At 34.0% G+C, this 22,154-nt stretch overlaps 1 protein-coding gene across 3 annotated transcripts in view; it reads right to left on the bottom strand.

Annotated features, from left to right (window-relative positions):
- Positions 1–1,232: 1,232 nt before the first annotated feature.
- Positions 1,233–22,154, bottom strand: part of LOC138698086 (poly(A) RNA polymerase gld-2 homolog A-like) — an 80,921-nt gene continuing 59,999 nt past the window's right edge. For 2 of the 3 annotated variants that reach the window (XM_069823789.1, XM_069823790.1), the window contains 5 exons: positions 18,391–18,534; positions 17,905–18,033; positions 16,766–16,943; positions 9,906–10,021; positions 1,233–8,307 (listed from right to left, as the gene is read on the bottom strand). In XM_069823789.1, coding sequence (XP_069679890.1) covers positions 8,162–8,307; positions 9,906–10,021; positions 16,766–16,943; positions 17,905–18,033; positions 18,391–18,534 — 713 coding nt within the window. In that variant the 3' untranslated portion in view covers positions 1,233–8,161. The remainder of the gene's footprint in view (positions 8,308–9,905; positions 10,022–16,765; positions 16,944–17,904; positions 18,034–18,390; positions 18,535–22,154) is intronic. The other variant, XM_069823791.1, reaches the window with a different exon arrangement.

The raw sequence follows: 22,154 nt of genomic DNA, 5'->3' as shown, positions 1-22,154 counted from the left end.
TTTAACACAAGAAAGTTCTCATCATACATATTCCGATCTATTTTGTGTTGTTAAACTACTTGTAAACTGTAATTTCTTTTGAGTAATAATACAATGGCAGATTTTCAGGGGAGGCAAGGGTGAACACAATATGACAGTATTAATTCCATCTGGATTAAGATCAATAAGTTATAGCAAATGACGGACATTTTTCCTTTTATAATAATTTTACTATTAACTATGGCTAAGATGTAAGTTACATCAAGTCAACCACATCCAGTTGGTGATCCCCGCTCGCTATACTGTAGACAGTACAAATAATTCGTACTGAAAAGTAACAGCTAGCATTGTAATCTGTATAGCCGACATCTAACAGCCCGTAGTGTCCCCAGTAACCATGGCAACACCAGTTCAACCAATAAGAAAGCTGGTTAGCGGAGTGTTTAAACTTAATTAGAACGCTTGAAGGGAGCAAATTTGGAGACATCCTACCCACCACTTACAACTGTACTGCTAGTCACGGCTGCTTTCAGCTGTATTGGCAAGCTCTCTCTCTTTCTTTCTTCTGGATTTTAGAAAATTGAGTCACGTGTTGTTAGTTCTCTCCCTGTGTAAAAGTTTTCTTTTATATTGGTAGACTCTTCTCTTGTTTGAGGGTGTTCCTGTTATTTTTTTCTTTTGTGTTACGAGATATATTTATTTATACAGCATATTAAATATATCGAGAGTTTAGAAACAAATGTAGATTTGTCTCTAGCTATTTCTAGTAGCAATTGTTCAGTGTGTTGTGACCTACTAATTAATCGGCTTGGGAAGAAAGAGGATAGTCGAGTGAATTTGCTGTACAATTAGGTTCATAATATTAATGAGAAAGCCCCGAATTCTTAGGTTCAAACCAATTTTGTTGCTATCTTGTTACTCTCGAAACATTGCTTTTCTTATTTGTTTTATGTAGCAATGAATAACATTCTTAAATTTAATATGACCTAAAAAGACCTCATTCGTAGGTTAGGACTTAAAATGGCCTAAAGAGACCTAATTCAAATTTAGGAGCACTACTTAAATTGGTGTTTTGCACGTGTAACAATTTAATAAAGATACAGTGTTATAAACATGATAGACTATTAATATGTATTAATATTGGTAAATAGTTCCGCAAAACATTCCATCATTACCACGTGAATCATCAGGCTACTTTTTAGATTTATAATGTTAGGCCTATAATAATGGATATTTGAATGTAATTCTAAGAGTATTGTAATATATTAACAGTATGTTGTTTATTTTTATTTTTTTCCCCCCGGTTAAATCATATAAATTCCTAAACATAAGATTTTAAATTCTAAAAAAATCCTAAAACATAGATTGGAAAACTTAATTTTAGTTTCTTAAATCTATAAATTTTGCGCTTGGTAATGAGGTACATTACAGGCCTTATATTTTTAATACATGTAATGCAAACTCTCATCAGTCACATCTTGGCCTCCTCAACTTTCAAACCCACCATCCGCCACTGAATAATGAGAAGATATAAAATTATGAATATCTATTTTGTACTATTAAACTAGCTGCAAAAAAAATTTCCTCAAGTTAATCATAAAAGGTAGATCTACTGCTGTGTGTAAAAAAAAATAACTTTCAGAAGGAATAAACTTGGTACAAATGTGGAAATTATAACTATGATAACAATATGATGCTATTATCATCAGCATCATCATAATTATCATTATTGTAATCACTCATACTTTTACACCTGAGACCATGTAATTTTAATTCATGTATATTTCTTACTGTTTCTTAAATTTGTCTCTATTCTTTTTGTAAGAAAATTCGAATATGAAATTTAGAATGAATTCTAGGACTGGTTGCATTTAAAAAGTAGCAGAATTTCAACACTTCTTTGAGATTTGAATGAAATACTCCCACCATTGCGACTTCATATACCACTGTGAAATTAATTCATTTTTCTCTTCAAGTGCACAGATGATAGTCGCTCTAACCATTCGTACATTCCCAATTACAAATTACTTTACATTCATTCCATTATCATATAACATCCCAATCACACAATGTAATATGGAGCACCTGCATTCACGAGAGTGTGTGTGTGTTTGCATGTGTGAAGCTAGAGATATCTAAATTGTTTTAAACCTTTGAAAAACTGGTTACATTATTTTAATTTATTAAGGAGATACTCTGAAGAGAAAGGAATACTATAATTCTCCCTTTGTATTATTCAATATTAGAGCACTGTAATGATAACATACATTCTTGACATACCAACGAACTTCTGAGGTATATAATTTTCTACATAACTGTTACCTAATTGAGACAAAAGTAGTGTTTCAGAGAAGGTGCAATAAATCAGAGGGTAAGTTACAGACACCAACGCTACAAAAACAATGTAAAAAATGTAGTAGAAAAGATTTCAAATTTTCATATGCAACAATACCTCTACACACATTTGATGAAATAACATCATTGTGAAGAAAATGAAGGGATGACTGACAGAAGACAGGGAAAAACAGAAGAAAACGTATGAAAGGGATGAAGTGAAAAAGAAAGAAGTTAACAGTTCAATATGAAGACAGAGTGAGGGAATGAATGTATGAAGATTTATGCAAAAGAAATAATATATTTATAATTTTACCATCCTCTATTTAGATTCGAAAAGTATTTTTACATATTATTTTGAAAATAATGTAAGTTACATAATTCTGCAATTACAACGAAGAAATTTAATATGCTAACACTTCATATCTGATTTATACTTTGGCATCATACGTACTTAATATTTTATTAGTTAATTTCCTACAGTTTCAGTACTATTGTATGTGCTTAGAAGTTCTGGTCCACTCCTCCTCCAGTTAAAACTATTATAAACAAAGTGCACCCAACAAAAGATTATTACTTTACCATATCTCGATATCATGAATTCTGTTTATAAACAGAGGTTAGAAAGACACTAAAATAAAATATAATTTGGCATAGAAATGTAATTAAAAATCACCCTAAAAATCATAGCACTAATGAAAATTATTATTATTATTATTATTATTATTATTATTAAAGAGTTTATTAGACAGAACAAAGTTTTTACACAAAATAGACGAGAAAATGTAAAGTTTTATAAAATGTTTTATTGGTAAAAACCCATGCTGATCAGGGCTTTACGGTATTGTTGTTATCTTCTGGTTAAAGAATACCTATATGAAATCATGTTTTTATAAGAACTATTTTCGTTGTGCTATTGAACTCATCCTCATATTTATTACACCTTTAGCTAATATTACATATAATAAGCAGAAAATACTAAATTTATGGTAAAAATGTAAACTCATACTCGACAAAAATAATACAGAACACATTTTATATACTTCTGATTCTCCTGATAACTATTTCTGTTGCTTAAAACAGAAAATTATTCACATTATATAATTCTTAATGTGATGCCTTAAACAGCAATGATAATTCTTTCTTAGATTATATAAATAAATAATAAAAAAAAAACACTATTATTGGAACACTTAATGCTTTTATGTTTATATCTACAACTTCATAACTGTTGAAAACGAATGAAACACATTACACTACAACAGAGGATATTTAGATGTTTTTATCTTCACATAATATGTTTTTGATAGTACTTATAAAAGTGGAAATTCAGTTATGTCAGGATGACATAATATTTTAAATATAACTTGATATTCAAGTCTTCTTACAATCGACAAGCAAGCAGTCTTCTATCTGCCTCAGGCTAAGAAATATATTTTATTTTATTAAATAATTTCATTATACACACCCACACACACATACACACATAATTACACTGCAGAAGTCTATAATTTATTTTCAACAGTGAAAGGGGACCAATACAATAAGATTAAAGATATGTAAGAGCTTCCATAACATCTAACTCGAGGCAAAGTATTAAAAAGCGTAAATGCTAGTTTTATAAAGTTGTATCCGACCTTTAGATAGCATATGATACTTGTATGATGGTATTACTCGAAACTAAAAGAGAAAATAATAGTCAATATTTTCTTTTCAATTAACATTCCGTTCGAAAGAAAGAAAGAAAGAAAGAAAGAAAGAAAGAAAGATAGAATTTGACAATTTCAAGAGTTTTATGCTAGCCATATTGAATGGAGATCATGGTTGACAATAACATTTTATGAATTCTGAAATCCCCAAACAGATGTAGGTGTAATTTTTTGTTAGCGAAATCTCATACCTTACAGATATGAACCACATTTATTGAAATCCAACGAAAATTATTTAGAGACTTTTATCTTGGTTCATGTTTACATTCTTCAATACTCTCCTCAGTAACACATTTTTATATGTTATAAAGAAGTTGAAGGCAAAAACATACTACTGTAGTTATAAATTACAATTCCTGCGAAGTGTCTTCTTCAAGGAACATTATAATTTCCACGGAATGAAGCTAAAAACGAATGTAACCAAAAATTGAATCAGCCATTAAGTTGTAGATATCAACATGTTTCATAAAATGTTTCCAAATATCACGTAACAGCAGTTTCATTTTGCACAAAGCGAAGCATACCACTGTCTTTATTTGTTTGTTTGTTAGGCTTATCTAAATGAGTCCCTGCATCAGTATAAGTATTACAAATAACATTGGTTTTATGCTGATTATTCCACAAGAAGAGTAAAGTCACAATTTGGCAGTGAAACTTACATTGCTTACTATGTAGAGCTGTCATGGCTTGATTAACGTGTGTACTGAAACTAGGACAAGCCATATTCTAGAATGATCTTTATTCTAATTCTCTTGCTGGCTTTCTTAGTTAGTACAACTCATTAACATTTTTTTAGACATCCAAGAATAATAAATTTTTGAACAAAAAAAAAAAAATTACACAAAAATGTAAAATAAATTCTTAAATAAAAAATAAATAAACTGTTTAATGTCGAGTATGCTTATTTCTAAGGGCAACAATAAACCATTAAATATTCTTTCAGCTATCACACAGTCATGGACCACTGATAACTTTTATTTCATAATTACTTACAAATCAGTAGACAAGTCTCAAGCTCTCATAAAAACTGCATGGTTGACCTTCAGAAATAGGCAAGTGTTGTACATGGAGTATGTGTGTACGAGAGAGAAAGATTGAATGATGATATAAAATATGAAGATGAGGAACTATAAGAATGGGTAAGAGAAAAAAGGGAGAATAAACTTCCAGACATATAGACTGATATATAAGAGACATGGATGGGGTAACATTACTTCATTGGAAGAATATATTTCACTTTAAAGAAAATTCACGGTCATGAGTTAAATTTTTTATGTTCAGGATATTGCTAGAATAATAAATTCGAACGACATCTCTAAAATCATATATGCATATATTAATATTTGTGTGAAATCAAAATAATCCTGCAATGTTATGACACTGTGATTGATAGCCATATGGAGAATGCTTAGGCAGATTGCAAAGGACAACCATGCAATATGTTTACATCGTTACCGAAAATTACCATATTGTCCAGCGACAGAAAACTCTTCTCGTAATATTAAATTGGTAGTATAAATTTGCCACGCTGATTTAACATTCAAAGTTTATATATGGATATTTATTCCTAATGGCAAAAACACATACCAATAACAACCTTACTTTTCCTTTCATTTTGTTTGTAGTCATCTCTTACAATGAACAATTTCTGAACAGAGTTCATCCATCAGCTTTCAACTGAAGTATTGACAACATTCACTCCTCTATCATACAGTTATTTACCACTATATACTATGTATTGTCTCAATTAAAATTTATAAAATAGTTAACCAAAATAACAACAAGAAAAGAATACCAATAACAAAATCAGATCATATTCATCTATCCCAACCAGACAAACTGACTGAGTTCATCATACATGTCATGTAACAGACACTTCACCACCAATATTATCAGCAACCTTAATTTATCAATTCATAAATGGTTAAATGGGGAACATAAACTTTGGCACTTATATATACAGACTATGTAAGACACTTGAACGTTCCATACCATGATTTCATGAAGACTGATTATGGTTTTTATCTTTCACAAGTTCATTTTCTTCTCCTTTAAAATGATAACCTGAGAGTATATTAAGTAGTAAAGTTATGTAGTAGTATTTACTAATTAAAAAGCAAAGATCCCAGATTGGAGCAATTTTTTTGTCCAGTCAAGATCATGAAGAACTGAAGAAATTTATCAATATCGTTATTACGTATTATTTATTTTCATTTGACTAGGAGTCAATTTTTTATTTATGTTGTTTACACTTTTAATTCTGGTAGTTTAAAACTACATTAAGTACACTGCAAATTATCAATTAAGTGTTACCATTACATAAGTAAGACATATTTTTACACTTTACTGACATTTTTCAAATTATTTAATATAATTCTAAATTGTTTACCAAATCAGACACATGAAAACAAGGATTTTGCTATGTATCATCTTGGACTTAAAAGTAACACTAACAGGCTTCTAGGACTTGTTAATTAAGAGGAAACCTTGAAGACAGTTACTGTTGCTTCCAAACCACATTAAGGGTTTGCAACCTAGATATTCGTGGAAAATCATGTGTGGTACTTAACAGTCAAATTCAGTCCTAAAATATATACATATATATTCCATTATTAGAGAATTACAGATTTTATAGAAAAATAATAACTGAGCACCATCTTGATAAACAAACATCATTCGCAACTGACTTCATTCACTGAAATATTGCTTAGCTTGTCTCTATGAAGAAAAATTTTACAAATGATTTCTTTACACCATGTTAGACTGAAAAATCACTAGATCACCGTGCAAGACTTTACAGCACTCTCAAACTACAAATATTGTACTTTGGTCAAATGGCAAGCCACTGACAGGGTTTCATTTTTATACTTTTAAATCACATTTAGTTTGATGATTACTACAAGGAATGCATAGCACAAATAGATTAAAACCCCTAACAGAAGAAACTTGAAAAGCAATGCAGCTTTAATGGTTTGCCAATTATTATTATAATCATAATTATTGCTAATTTTGCTGCATTATTGACTAATGATGAAAATTAATATGTTATGACAACAAATTTAACATTCAAATGTCCACTACCAGACTTTTCACAGTTTACACCAATGTGGGGGAAATTAACATCACATTTGTTTGCATAATTTTCTCCAAGCTTAGAACATGCACATCCGATTACTGATTTGCTTCTTCTCAGATGTTTAAAAGAATGCTAAGGACAATTTAAAATCATTCTTCACCTCCTTTATACTTCACACTGTACAAGGTCCAGAGTACAACAGACTCTCACACACAACGCATCTCACACACACATCATTCGATAACAGTTTTTATAAGTATGCAGAGAATTTTCAATAACAATATTCTTAACTCTGCTGACATTAAAAAAGTATCAGAACTTCCATCTGCATGATTGTTATTTTTTTAATCCTCATTGGCTACTGCATGTTGTCATATTTACAAACTGGAATTTTTTTTTGTGGTACCCTCTAGTATTCTGGGACACCATATTTTAATTTTTTGGTTTTTTAGGTTTATTTTACATTTTATTTATCTCCAAGGAAAAGTGTTATACAAAACATTTTAAAAACAAAGAATAACTTATATTTTGTTAAAAATTAAAATGCTTAACCTCCCGGCAAAGACACAAATTAATAATCGATTTTGATACATTCCTTAGTCAAAAATTTCCTTTGATATCTGCCTCAACAATCTTTCCAATCTCCACCTGATGTCATTCAGTCTTCAGGAAAAAGGAGTTATAAATAAATGAACAAAATATTCAAATGCATTCTCTTCTTTAAAGCTGCAACCATAATCACAGTAAAGTATTACACTCCTTTTCTTTTTTTGACTAGTTCATGCTTTGCCACTCACCCTGTGTTCATCTCTATTCTAAGCAGATCACCCATCATATCACTTGTACATGTATATCTTTAATTGTATTACTTCTCGATGCTACACAATGCAGCAAATCGCACATCATCCACATGTGAGGCCTTACAAATTGTAAGGAATGCATTATATGCATTCACAACCTTTTACGAGCACTGCAACTCTGCTACAAATATGCAGACCTGAGCCAATATATATATTTCACGTTTGGGTGCAATCGAATCTTCATGCACGTAAATGGATGCGGCCTAATCCTTTTCATCTATACGGAATATACTTTCAATGTCACGAGTTTTCTTCAGGCTGTTATATGAAGCATGGAACACTGCCTTTACCCTTTCAAACACATCACGATCGTATACTGATCGAGCAGTATTGGTGAGATCAAATGGTTCTGTGAAGGTAAAAGGGAGAAAATTATTACTTGTAATGAATGCATTTGCTTATACAACACATTAAACTTTAATTTAACAAAACAGTGCAGTCAGTCACCTTGCCATAGTGAGGGGGCTTAAATCTGAAAAGCTTTCAATGTTGTAAGCAAACCATTATCTGGTAAATTTTATTCTAAAATACTAAGGTTTTTAATAGCCTCATTATTAGAGCCCGGATGTTTAGCATTTATTTTGGTTAAAATAGGCAGGTATATCATCATCATCATCTGTGGTCATACAGCCCTTTTAGTTTAGCCTTGACCTCCTTAGGCAGGTATATAGGCACTAAAAATAGTGAAAATAGGCAGTGAAATGGGCATTTATTATTCATGGAAACAGACAAAAAAAATAGAAAAATAATAAACTATCCCATACGGTACTCATTTTCCTTGGTTACATGTCAAACAAGATGCTTTTTTAAGTTGTCAAATGTCATAGTGAGCCACCTGTCAGAGAGAACATTTTTCATGATGGAAAAAGATCTTTCTACGTCTACTGAAGTGATTGGAGCAAAGTTGTAACACTTATTTCAGAAGGACTGTCTCTACTTTCTTTCAGAGATCGGGTGTATTGCCTCAAAATGAGGGGTGTGAGAGGGGATTAGAGACTTCAAAGTATGTGTGACTTCTGCGTGCAAGTGACAACAGTAACGGGACCTGGAGACTTGTTTTCAATACTTCCCTCAGCCCCTTTCTTTTGCTGGTAAACCCCGAAGAGACCTGAGCACTGAGGGTTATACCGTTCAAACATCTTTGTTAAGTGACATAAAGGTGGAATTGGCAGGGGAGAAAAGTTTACGACTTCTTGGAAACATATGTACTGCTGGAGAATAAGATTCTCAGCAAATATTTGTGCAAGGTCAATATATATTTTTAATTGTCCAACCGTTCTTTTTTGTTTTTTGATATAATTTATGTGCGGTTTATTTGAAATGCATTAAAATAAAAAAAGTATACAATAATGACGCAAAAAGGCTAAAAAAGGCATGTAACCTTAAAATAGGCAACGGGAGCTAAAATAGGCAAAAAAGGCAAAATAAAAATTGGGCCTATTGTCCCCAAATGTGTGGAAACGTGTTTATCTCTAATAGGTCTTTCATACATACACTCAGTTTAAAAAAGGCATTTTGCCTAACATCTGGGCTATACTCATTATACATATCCCTTTCTCAAAATATTATTCAGTATATTTTACCATTAAGAATACAGTGGGCAAACAAGGGGAATGATGTGAATTTAAAGCTTTATCTAGAAAGCACATATCCCATGTTCAATATTACTATTCTAAGTACAGAGAGTTCCTATGCAGACTGGTCCCAGGTAGTAATGTTTCATCAGCTTAATGGCAGTAGTGCGGAGCGCCTGTCCCTAAGAAGTTAAGTGATAAGGGGTGGAATGGGACTGGTCTGTGTAGGTAAGTGTCTACAGACCTCTCCATACACCAGCATATGACCGCTTGCTGCCCGACAACAGATCTTGTTAGGTAGAGGTTGGAGTGGGGCCAGCCTGTATAGTAACTCTCTGTATTTTCTCATTACATTTATATAACAAAACTATACCTTCAATACACAGATATTTCCATTGATGTGGGTCATTCTTGTATGTACGAGCTCTTCTACACTCTTCTATTGGTACACGGGAAGCCAATCGCACAGAGATGGCATACTGACTGAAACTAAAATAAAATTATCTTTTTTTTTTTAATTCGAAGTCTTAAGCCAACTGTTTATATTTTTTGCGAAATGAAGTAATATTATATATCATTACTACGCTATTCAATATTCTCTGTAGAGGTGTTTGTTAAATAGTATAATATTTTATTTAAGTTACTATTAAAAATATGAGTAAATAAAAAAAAATAAATAAAGCCTTACTTACAAATGACTTTTAAGGAACCCACAGGTTCATTGCTCCCTCACATAAGCCCGCCATCGGTTCCTATCTTGTGCAAGATTAATCCAGTCTCTTATCATCATATCCCACCTCCCTCAAATCCATTTTAACATTATCCTCACATCTACGTCTCGGCCTCCCAAATAAATAAAGCCTAACACAATTTATCATACACAAATTGGTTTGCAAAGAATAATAATGAAGGAAAGATAAAATTGTTCTGACAGCAGATGACGATGCTGTACACTCACATTTCACAAATTTAAGTAACAGATTATGGGGGGGGGGGGGGGAGGGGTGTGAAGTAAGTAAAAAAGCAAACTATTCCTTTCAGAGCAACAAACTAAACATCCTGCAATAAAATGAAGCCTATCTCAGACAAAGATGACAGAACTTATGAAGTCATGATCAAATTTTGTATCAGTAACCGAGTCCATAAAACTACTATCTAAAATACTTTAATTCAAGAATTACAATATAAACCTTAGGACCGCCGAGTTAGCTCTGTGATAGTATGTCTGCCTCCAGATTAGCTGGCCCAGGTTCGATTCTCGGTGAGGTCAGAGATTTTCATTTAAAATTTCTACCTTGGGACTAGGAAAGATGGAGGTGCACAACTTCTAATCACTAGATTGTGAACCAATATGCCTGGATTAAATCCCAAATCTCTCTGCAGTGCATATGAAGAGAAAGCATATGTCACTGTTAATAGTGATTCATCCATCAGATGGGGATGTTAAGCCTGGCAGCCCCCTTGGTGCTATTCACCAGGAGTAGCACAGTCTAATATATACAGTCACGAGCTCAATACATGGGGAATATGCATCCATAGATAGTTGCTAACCACTAGGATCACTACTATCACCTCATTACAGACAATGCGAAAAAGTACCGGCACAGTCTATTGTTCCTAGTACCCTCAACAACTCAAACTTCGTGACTGTATGTACTAGAGTGTGGGAGTAGACTACATGACACCACCGGGTTTCCCCTTCTCCTCCCTTCGTCTTCATCATCATCAATACCCATTCCCTATACTACACCTACACGAACATTTACACATACATTCACCCCGGTACATGACATAACTCTCTACAGATACACATCATGCATAGTGTGGCCCATCAAAGTAGTGTGCAACTTGAAAATGGGTCACAGTCTTGTCATCCATCCGAAATATGCATAATTCCAATTACATAAGTGAAGTAGGTAGATATTGGATACACACACATATATATAAACACCCTACTAAATCTAGACAAATTGCCAATGGTGTCCTTGTAGAACCAATAATTCACTCACTCGTTCTTGTAAGATGATTGAAGAAATGCAGCATGAAGTTAAAGTCGAAATTCTTAAATTATATTTATATAAAGACAACATACACAATAACTACTGAAGCTTTCCTGGCGACGTGATAATTCGAAATTTTCTCGGGCTTCCAGCCAGGTCATAAGTTGGTGATCCACTGACGTTTCGAGGATGTTCATCTTCCTCATCTTCAGGGTTAGTGCCGCGGTCCGCACTAATAACAGCCAATCGGCGCACAGCTCCTCGGCTGACTCCCTCTGGCACTATAAATTAAGGAGCTGGGTACCCTCAGATATCATTTAACCCTGAAGATGAGGAAGATGAACATCCTCGAAACGTCGATGGATCACCAACTTATGACCTGGCTGGAAGCCCGAGAAAATTTCGAACATACACAATCTACATTTCTGCACAAAATGATCTACAAATGAATCTTACTGAGATCTCCACAAAAACTATTGTAATTGTCAATTTTAATGGTCACTCTGCACAATGGGGTTACTCATTACTCTTATAGACATGCAGCAGGGACGACATTATTCAATTTTGTATAGTCACACAATATTGAATTGCCATACCAAGAGATGCCATCTATTTGCACCATTATGAGATCAAAACAAACCCTAACCTCACTCTAATATCATCTGATATAGCTCCACAATCATCTCGACATATTCTGGATGATTCTATCACTGATCACAAAATGATAAATAGACCTCCAAAATAGTCACAAATTAACACATGCAAAATGAGAAACTGTGAATACTACTGGAATATCAAGAACGCCAATTGGGAAAAAATTACAGAACATCTAAATTTAAAATTCTCTTAAGTTTGAGATACTACAGGAATCATCACCAGATAAAGTGTACAAATAATTCTGTGAAACAATTTTAAACAAGTGCAAGAAAACTCATTTCCAGAGGTAGAGTCAAGAAATTCAGACCTTTCTGGACCAAAAATTTCAAAGACTTAATAGCAAAAAGGCAAGTAACCAGAAAGAAAGCAGAAAATATCTCAAGCCCAGGAGATATCAAAGAGCAGAGGAAAACTGCAGCCCATTATGGGGGAAAAAAAAATAAACTTCACCAAGAAGCAAGTCTTCTGTAACTTCCGAAAAACTGCCAGTTACCAAAAAGAGTGAGAAGATTACTCGCTATTTTCACCGATTTCAAAGGAGCTTAGAACTCAGTCAGACAAATGAAACTACTACAAAAAATGCAAGCAATAAGAGTCTGCAGCAAAATGCTAAGATGGTGTTACAACTTTCTCAACTGATGTTTGTTGTCCCCACCGCCGCCGCCGCCGCCACCACCGCCACCACCACCACCACCACCACCACCACCACCACCACCACCACCACCACCACCACCACCACCACCACCACCACCACCACCACCACCACCACCACCACCACCACCACCACCACCACCACCACCACCACCACCACCACCACCACCACCACCACCACCACCACCACCACCACCACCACCACCACCACCACCACCACCACCACCACCACCACCACCACCACCACCACTTATTAAACAGGCTTTAGACCATGTGGTCTGTTGCGGACTCAATTCATTTTAGCCAGTTGTCCTATATATCATCTGCCATGAGAGATATAATGCTGGATTTGTCTTGGGATTCTTGTTCGATTCATTCTATTAACGTGATTCTGTCAGTTTTATGTCTCCATTTTCAGGTATGTAAGGATGGATATCATATTCAGTTGTTCTAGAATGTTCAGTTCATTATTGATGTTGAGACAATCTAAAGGACATCATAAAGGGAAAAAGTTCTGATTCGTTCCATGTTTATTTTGAAGTCTTTCACCTCCATGAATGAAGCCTTCTTGAGTCTCCATTATTCTTTGGTGTATTGTTATTTCCCCAGAAGCTATTATATACTCAATATATTAAAATCACCACACAAAGTATAATAAAATAAACGAAAAGAATAACAAACAGTTAAACCTTGGGAAGCCATCTTAATTTTTCATATAAAGTTAGACTGTTTTCCTTACTTCATATTGCATCACCTGATTGCGAATTTTAATGTTTCAGCCAATGTTTGTATGCAACAAAGTATAGAGACATGTACTCAAAATTCAAGCAATTCCATAGTAATTTATCTCAAGACTCTTATATCCAGTACCGTAATTTCACACAACTATGGTCCTAAGCCACAACTATGGTCCAAACACCCGCGATCACAAAAACATTGATATCTGAATTCCTAGTGACATTTAGTGATTACTTAAGTATTGAAGTAGAGAGCACAGATAGAGTAATATTGTGAGGGTTATGGAACTCATCCTGACTGCCATGTTTTTTCGCAAGTCAACTGTCAATTGGAGTTATGTTTTGCACATTACTTCATCAGCTGCAAACTTTCTCGGCCACCGGTTACCACAACAAGCAGTTCTGTAGTCTTGATTGTCTACATGACAGGTAATTTAGTGCTTACATACAATTAAGGAATATTTTTACAGTTGCATATGTATTTTCATATTTATTGGAAGAATAATAGAAAATGGTACTTGGAGTTCAACTATGGTCCTATCATTTTTGCAGACCATAGTTGTGTTCCGAATTCTGGTTTCGGTTCTTACATTACAGAATGTTTTTATAGTTTCTGATGGCGTTGTCTAATAAAATTCTCAGTAGAAGGATGGCAGGAAGGTCCTATAAGCCATATGGTGACGCATTCGTCAAGCATGCTATAACCACGACCAGTTTTGGATTTCCGATAACTTTATTCGACCTTAGGTGTATTGTGAAAATTTACATAGGTAGCTAAGACCGCAAAGTACCAGAATTCACTAAGAACCTATCTGGAAGACGTTGGGCGGAATGCTTTTTAGAATGTCACAAGAATGAATTATCACAGGTTTTGCAGCCTCCAAATGCGACCTATCTGATGCAACCACCGCACATAGCTTGTTTTGGGCCATTAAAATATCACCGGCGACAAATACTTGATGAGTGAAAAGCGACACCAGATGGAAGAAGCATGCCAACAGTCCCCAACAATGTACTTCCTTCATTGTTCAGGCACTTTATTTTTGTTACTTTTAAGAGAATGTTTTCTTTGTTGGTCCTGTATTTATAATTTATAATGGATCTTCTATTGATTGCTGGTAAGTCGATGTTTTATTAATATAAGATTATATATATATATATATATATATATATATATATATATATATATAAATTAATTATTTAAATAAAATAACCTATTTTAAGCTCTTGAATAAAGTTTTTCCGATGTCTCAAGCCAGTTTGCAAGCTGAATTCAGGAAGACTGAAATCTTTCCTCTTTGTGCAGCGAAAGTTTTAGAATGCCTGCCATCATATTCTGATCCAAACGTCAGGAACCCAGAAGAAAGTGGTTTCGGACTCATTCATAAAATATATAGAAATGACAAGGAATCAAGCAGTAGAACAAGAAACATCAATAAAGAGAGAAAGAAGAAGCTTGATGTTGAGCCAGGTAAAAGTATTTCCGCAGAAGATTGAAAAATGTTCATTACCATCTACCTAAAAAATTGCAATTTGCTCGAGTAGAAAGAAAGATTCTCGCAAGGCGAAGGCAGTAGAGAGTTCTATCGAGGAAGATGAAGGTGGATATTCCTTGGCATCAGATGCTTCATTGAACTTGTCAGATATTGAAGAAACCTGCGAAGGTACATCAAACCATGAGGTCCAGAATGATGATTATCTCCCTGCAAGCGAGGAGTTTGTAGTTCTGATTACGAAAGAGAATACTGGCTTGGGAAAGTTATGAAAGTGGAGACCAAAGGGGCATAATATATCTAAAATGCATGACCAGATCTGGAAACCTATGGAAGTGGCCAAACAAGGCAGACTGCCTTTTTTATCCTAAAATGGATATTAAACGATCTATGAGTAAGCGAAAGCAGCAAAGTACGAAAAGAAAGCTTTTTCCATGTGCGAACTTGAGGGTCTATGAAGTTGAACAAAAAAATTACCAATTGATTACGTACCTGTTTGAGAATATTTGATTAAGAATGGTTATCTTGAATTTGTTTTGGTTTTACATTGATTTTATTATTTGATACAAATTGTATTTTTCTTAAAGAATAAGCAGTTGTGTCAAAATCAAGAAATGAAGAATTTTTCTTACTGTATTCCGACAGTCTGTATTTTATATTAAAAATTATTGACTGCTGTATGACATAGTTGCAAAACATCCTCTCAACTACGGAACATGAGCGATTTATATTAGGAAATATTCGATGGACTATAGTTGTGACTTTATAATACAACTATAATCCATACTTTATAAAAAAAAATTCCATATATAAACTACATGTGGAATAATAAATGTTTCTGATATTAAATCCTGAGCTTTCTGCAGTTGATAGCAGTAAAAAAAAAATATTTCGAATAGCTATATTTTAGAAATTACAATGGGAAATCTAAAAAGTGGTGTGATGTTGGACCATAGTTGTGTGAAATTACGGTACTGTTATTTTTAATCTAATAAGAAATTATCACTCCAATACCACAAAAATTTCCAGATACAAATATAGCATTGTATGCAGATGATCTTGTAAGCTCGACCTCTTCACCACAGAAACTTCATAAAGAGCTCAACATAAAAATGAATGCTGTTCTTCAAAACCTATTAGGCTAGTGTAACGCCGAGAATATGGTAACAAACACAACAAAAATTTCATATCAGTTTTTCTCACTGTGTCACAAATTACCAGAGAGAAACTTAATAATCGTTCAAAATAACATTTCAGGAACCCAAAACACAAGCACCTTGACACTTATTTTGACAAAAAAAGAAACTCACATAAAATCACACACTCAACTAATAAGATGCTAGCACCAGGCAACACGAGAAAAACTCTGAATAAAAAAAAACACTCTCTCCCTCTCCTTCTCTCTCTCTCTCTCTCTCTCTCTCTCTCTAATCATAATCACTTTACAATGCCTACTTGCTTTTTGGAAAGAATTCTAATGAAAAAGAGAAAGGGAACTTCAATGCATAAATTAGATACAACGTCCATTTCTGAAGTGAAAGTATTTTTTGTAAGTATTGACCTGGAATGAACTTTCTTATTGGGTTAGGATTCATGTCATATATTTGTACGCAAGCACACAAGCATGTACCAATTTGGTAATTACTATTACAATTTAACTCATCACATTCAACACAGAGTTAAAATATGACTTACTCAAATTCGACATAATATCGTAGGAAGTCATGCAGCAACTCTCCTAATGTCTGCGTATTATCAGAGTTGAAGGGTGTCAAATCTTCATGGATATCAATCATCATGATGTCTGAATGTGGCGTGAATTTACCCTGATACATTCCATGCAGACATGGTAATACTGGGGGTGAAACGCCACCTGTGGAAATAGACAATCATAATGACTCAAAATACTGCTCCTAACTGACCACTGTCACAGATCGAAGTTTAGCTTCTTATTTTATCAATCAGAGAATCCACGAACCAAGTACACAATCAATTAAAATATTACAATGGTAGAAATGTTATTTTAACAACTTGGGGAGTTTAGCAAGTTTGTGCACTCTCCCAAAAATATTGACTTATACAGTGTTATCCATTTGTTTAACAATGCTGCCAGCTGGAATGTGTGCTGTGCAACAGGCACCAGAGTCTCATTGCCACAATTTTACATTGAGTTGCATTGAATCAATCCATTGACAAGCTTTAGTGTACCAAATCATGGCTCAAAAGATTTACTAAAGAACAAAGAAGTTTCATTTACAAATTTTGACATTAATGAATAAGGAACAAGGAATTAAATCGAAAAGGTCAATAATAAATTATGTAAAAAATCCAAACTATCGAAATGTTTCAATGTTACTTACATAGCAACATTTTACAAGGCTGTCCTCAATATAAAAGGAATAAAGGGAACACTATAAGGCAGTCATTTTTATAGTAAGAGATGCGCAACCACTTGAAGATATGAGAAGAGAGCGAAGGGTTAACTTTGAGACAAAGTCGAACAAAAAATACATATTCCCTGTGGGGTCTAACAGGCCTTGCATTTTACAGTCTACTATGCTGTAATTGAAATGCTGAGGGAAAGGCATTAAAATCTATTGTATTAGCCAAAGATTGTACAAAAATGAGGAAGGGAACTCCTAATTTAGAGGAACTTATTCTTTTTCCTTTTAAACTACTACAATTAGAAAGCCAACAGGCAGACTGCATAAGTTACAAAAAAGATAATGATAATACAAAAGAAATAAAGTAAAATCTAATATTTTCACGCAAAAAAGGGCAGTATTTGTTCTCCATGCAGTCTGTCAGTGCTGATGTAATATGTAAACACTTACACTGCAAAAAATGGATGACCATGAGCACCAAGGAGTAACTTGAAATTGTCATATTTTTTGCATCGTTGATATTGTGTTTGTGGGCCCAAAGTTTGACAATGAGAACAAGAGGACGAACTCTCCAATCCACTGCAATAAGTGAAATATAACCATAAGATATATACGTAAACATGTATGTAATGTATCAAGTGGTTTCAAAAGAAATACGGGAATAATTAAATATTATTAAGAGGCATGAGTGGGTTACTGTGTAATAAATTTTTCTAAGTATTTGTTTATACTTGTATAAACTTATTTTTGTATAGCAGCAAAATAAAATAAAAAAAAAAAGCTTTTATATTCATCTAAGTGATAGTCATAACGTTTCTTACAACTATAGGTAAAATGGTAATAGAAATTAAATATTTAATTTTCATGGGCAATGTAGAGATTAAAATTTAAAAGTTTTTGTATAATCTAACATTGAAACCTAAGTTTTAAACTCACTTTGGGAGTAACAGTAGAGGAGATGTGTGTTGCGTATTCCCACAGCATTGTTGCAGTTCAGGTCTACTTCCAAACAGTAACGTGTGTCACGAAACTTCAGGATAGGCACTTTAGCTTGGATAAGTTCTGGCTGCTCAATAAATTCTGTGAAAAGTAAAAAACAATATTTTGCTTATGGAAGTGATATGTACCTGTTTCATTACTTTGTTACAACTGACTGAAGACAACACCATAGATAAAATAATGGTGACTCAAATTGTAATTACTTGTGCAGGGAAGAAGTTCAGTGACTGCAAGAATCAATATTTTTATACTACTTTTGCAAACTACTCAATATATTACTTCTGAAGCACAATTTCACCTCCCTGCAGTGGTTGAACTTTACCGGGGCCCACAGCTCTGTATATATATAAAGTCTATATCAACAGTCACCTGATTACGAATGCGTGATGAAAGGGGGTGGGGAAGTTTGGAGTCTCCTGTAATGATTATCATTTTTAAGGATCTAGTTTTAAATAGAATAGTTAAATATCTAGAAGTAATTCTTAATGCCCTGCTGATTTGGAAAACTCATGTCGAATATCGTACAAAAAAGTTTACGGGCCTGCAAATGAGCCTTTGGTTGTACCTGGGGGCTACAGCCAAAAATTCTTCTTTATTGGTTATATTGTCCTGTTCTATGCCCCATGATCATATACACAGCAGTAGTATGGTAGTCCCAGGACCTTGATTTTCCAAGCAAGGACCTTGTTGGATTGTGTACAAAGCTTGTGTGTTTAGGTATCACAGGAACCATAAGAATTTCACTGATAAGGGCTCTTGAGGGCCTGCTATGTTTGCATCCTCTGGATCTCGCAATCCAAAATGCAGCCAAGTTAGCTGCATCTTGACTCCAGGACCTTAGCCAATGGGTAGGAAGGAAAGGAACACTTGGACACACACGTATTTGGAAGATGGCAATGGATATCAATCCTGTTGTTGGTATGAGATGAGTTAGTATGATTCCTGCTCAACATGTAAACGCTCCTGTTGTATTATTCTTGATAGGGAAGAATGGGAGGGAGACTACCTTAACCAATTTCCACCTGGTAGTTCGGTGTGGTTTACAGATGGTTTCACAACTGATAATGGTACTGGAGTAGGGAATTATGGTGTAAGACCCAGGGCTAGAATATCTACCCCGCTTGGTCAATATAAATGGTTTTCCAAGCTGAAGTGTTTGCTATATCAGCTTGCTCTAAGGAAAACCTAAAAAAGATCTTGTCAAGTCATGAATATCTATATTTTCTCTGATAGTCAGGCTGCACTGAGTGTGCTAAGTGCGAACAGTCTACTCCAGGCTGGAGAATGCTGGGTTTGCAGTGAAAGACCTGCCCTAGAGCAGAACACGTATGTATGTATGTATGTATGTATGTATGTATGTATGTTGATTCTTTGGTAGGCCAATAAAATTTTATTTCACCATGACACCCCAAGGGGTTCAGACTGAGAACAAGGGAATTCCCTATTTATTGTCAGCTGCCTTTGAATTTCAAATGAGAGCACACATGAATATGAAATTGCTTCAGATCAATGTAGAACATTGAGTCAATGCTAAGTGGTTGTCCTATACATGTTTTGCCAACGTTCAAGACAATACTAATTAAAAACAAAAACAATTGAACTTATGTAAGGCACATGATGAAATGTTTTCTTTTCAGTGCCTGATCTTCAGCTGTTTTAAATTGAATTAATCCTGACAGACATTTTGGTTAGGGTCATTAGCAGGCTTCGCATGTTTGTCACAAGAGTTATATTGGATGGAGTAGTTTCTCCTGGTACATTAATGACGTCAGTCAAAGGCACAAGCAGATTACAAGACCTCTATGAGTTCTGACTTATGTTATGTAGAAGCGCACGTTATTACGTATGTTTGTATGTCGATGAGTTCATTGTGATCCCGTTCAGTCATAGAGGAGGCGCACCAGGAGATAAATGCTACCATCCATATCTACACTGCAGTTGTTTATTTCGGAATTTGGAAATGATTATTTTTGTGTAAGGAATGGTAACATATTTTTAGAATGTATATTTTTTTGTCATTGTAATAGTAGTTATTTCAATAAATAAGTGTAAATTATTGTTTGCATATATGCATAAAACTTCTGTTATATATTTATTATCAGATTATTAATTTTCAAATTCAATTGTAATCAATGGCATGGCAAACATATTTGTTCATAACGTTTCGATTGTGCAAACCATCAAAACTGAATTGCAGTGTTGTCATGAATTGCTCCATTATATTTTACATTCACTGTAGGCCTACTGTACCGCCACTTACGAAGTGAATGCCAGACATTTGAACTCCTCCGTACAAGGCTATATTCCTTGATAAATTCAGTGTGACAAAAATGCAAAGCCTTACCATTCACAATGGAGGATTTCAAATCATGTTCATACAAGAGAACTGTTAATGAACTCATGTCTAACTGGATAATATCTTTGATCTTCTAAATCTCCACAGAATCATAGAATTATGTTCACATCACTTACTAAACAAAGGCACAGAGTAACAAGATTTCTAACAAAAATTACATGTAAGTGACACAATGTAAAGATTCATTTTTAGTGAGGAGGAAAGCTCAGTAAAGACAATTTGTTTTGGTTTTCATTAATTGAATTTCCAAGATCTCCGAACTCTAACAATCGGTTTAATTACAAATAGAAACAAAAAGGAAAACCCAGGCAATGTCAGGTGCTTTAACCTAGTCTCAGAGTAAAAGAAAAATAGTGTCATTAAGTCTTTGCCGTAGTTAAAAATAATATTCATATTAATAATAATTGTTGTCAAAAATGGACATGAAATTAACGAATGAAAAGTGCACAGAAAGAAGACGAGAAAACACGAACACACAATGGTCATTTCCGTCAGTGGTTTCCTACCATTATCTCATAGCATAAATTGAGCACTAGTTTAAATTTGTTCGTATCTGAGTATTTGAGTGTGAATATAATACACATCCCACTTTTCAGGACGACATTTTGTTAAAAAAATAATAATAATAATAATAAAAATAAAAAGAAAAAGGTGCAACTATACTCACATAAATATAGTACTGCCATTCACAATGGAGGATTTCAAATCATGTTCATACAAGAGAACTGTTAATGAACTCATGACGAACTGTATAATATCTTTGATCTTCTAAATCTCCTACACATGATATGATTAAGTTCTTTCTCAAGATATACATGAAAGTTCACAGAATCATAGAATTATGTTCATATCACTTACTAAACAAAGGCATAGAGTAACAAGATTTCTAACAATAATTACAAAAACATTTTATTTGTCAAAAACTTCTCGCTAAATTTGATTCTTTTCAAGTGTATTAATAATATATTAACCCAAAAACCATCATCTCGTACATAAATTATGCTACAATTGATATGAAGTGGAAATACAGAGTATGGAACCACGTACCTACCAATGGACACAATAAGTAGATTACTGAAAAGATTATAAACAATTACTTACAAATGGCTTTTAAGGAACCCGAAGGTTCATTGCCGCCCTCACATAAGCCCGCCAGCGGTCCCTATCCTGTGCAAGATTAATCCAGTCTCTATCATCATACCCCACCTCCCTCAAATCCATTTTAATATTATCCTCCCATCTACGTCTCGGCCTCCCTAAAGGTCTTTTTCCCTCCGGTCTCCCAACTAACACTCTATATGCATTTCTGGATTCGCCCATACGTGCTACATGCCCTGCCCATCTC

Source organism: Periplaneta americana, chromosome 4 (assembly GCF_040183065.1).
Source record: "Periplaneta americana isolate PAMFEO1 chromosome 4, P.americana_PAMFEO1_priV1, whole genome shotgun sequence".
Taxonomy (NCBI): Eukaryota; Metazoa; Arthropoda; class Insecta; order Blattodea; family Blattidae; genus Periplaneta; species Periplaneta americana.
The sequence above is the reverse complement of the archived record's forward strand: the minus strand, read 5'-3'. Positions and strand labels throughout refer to the sequence as shown.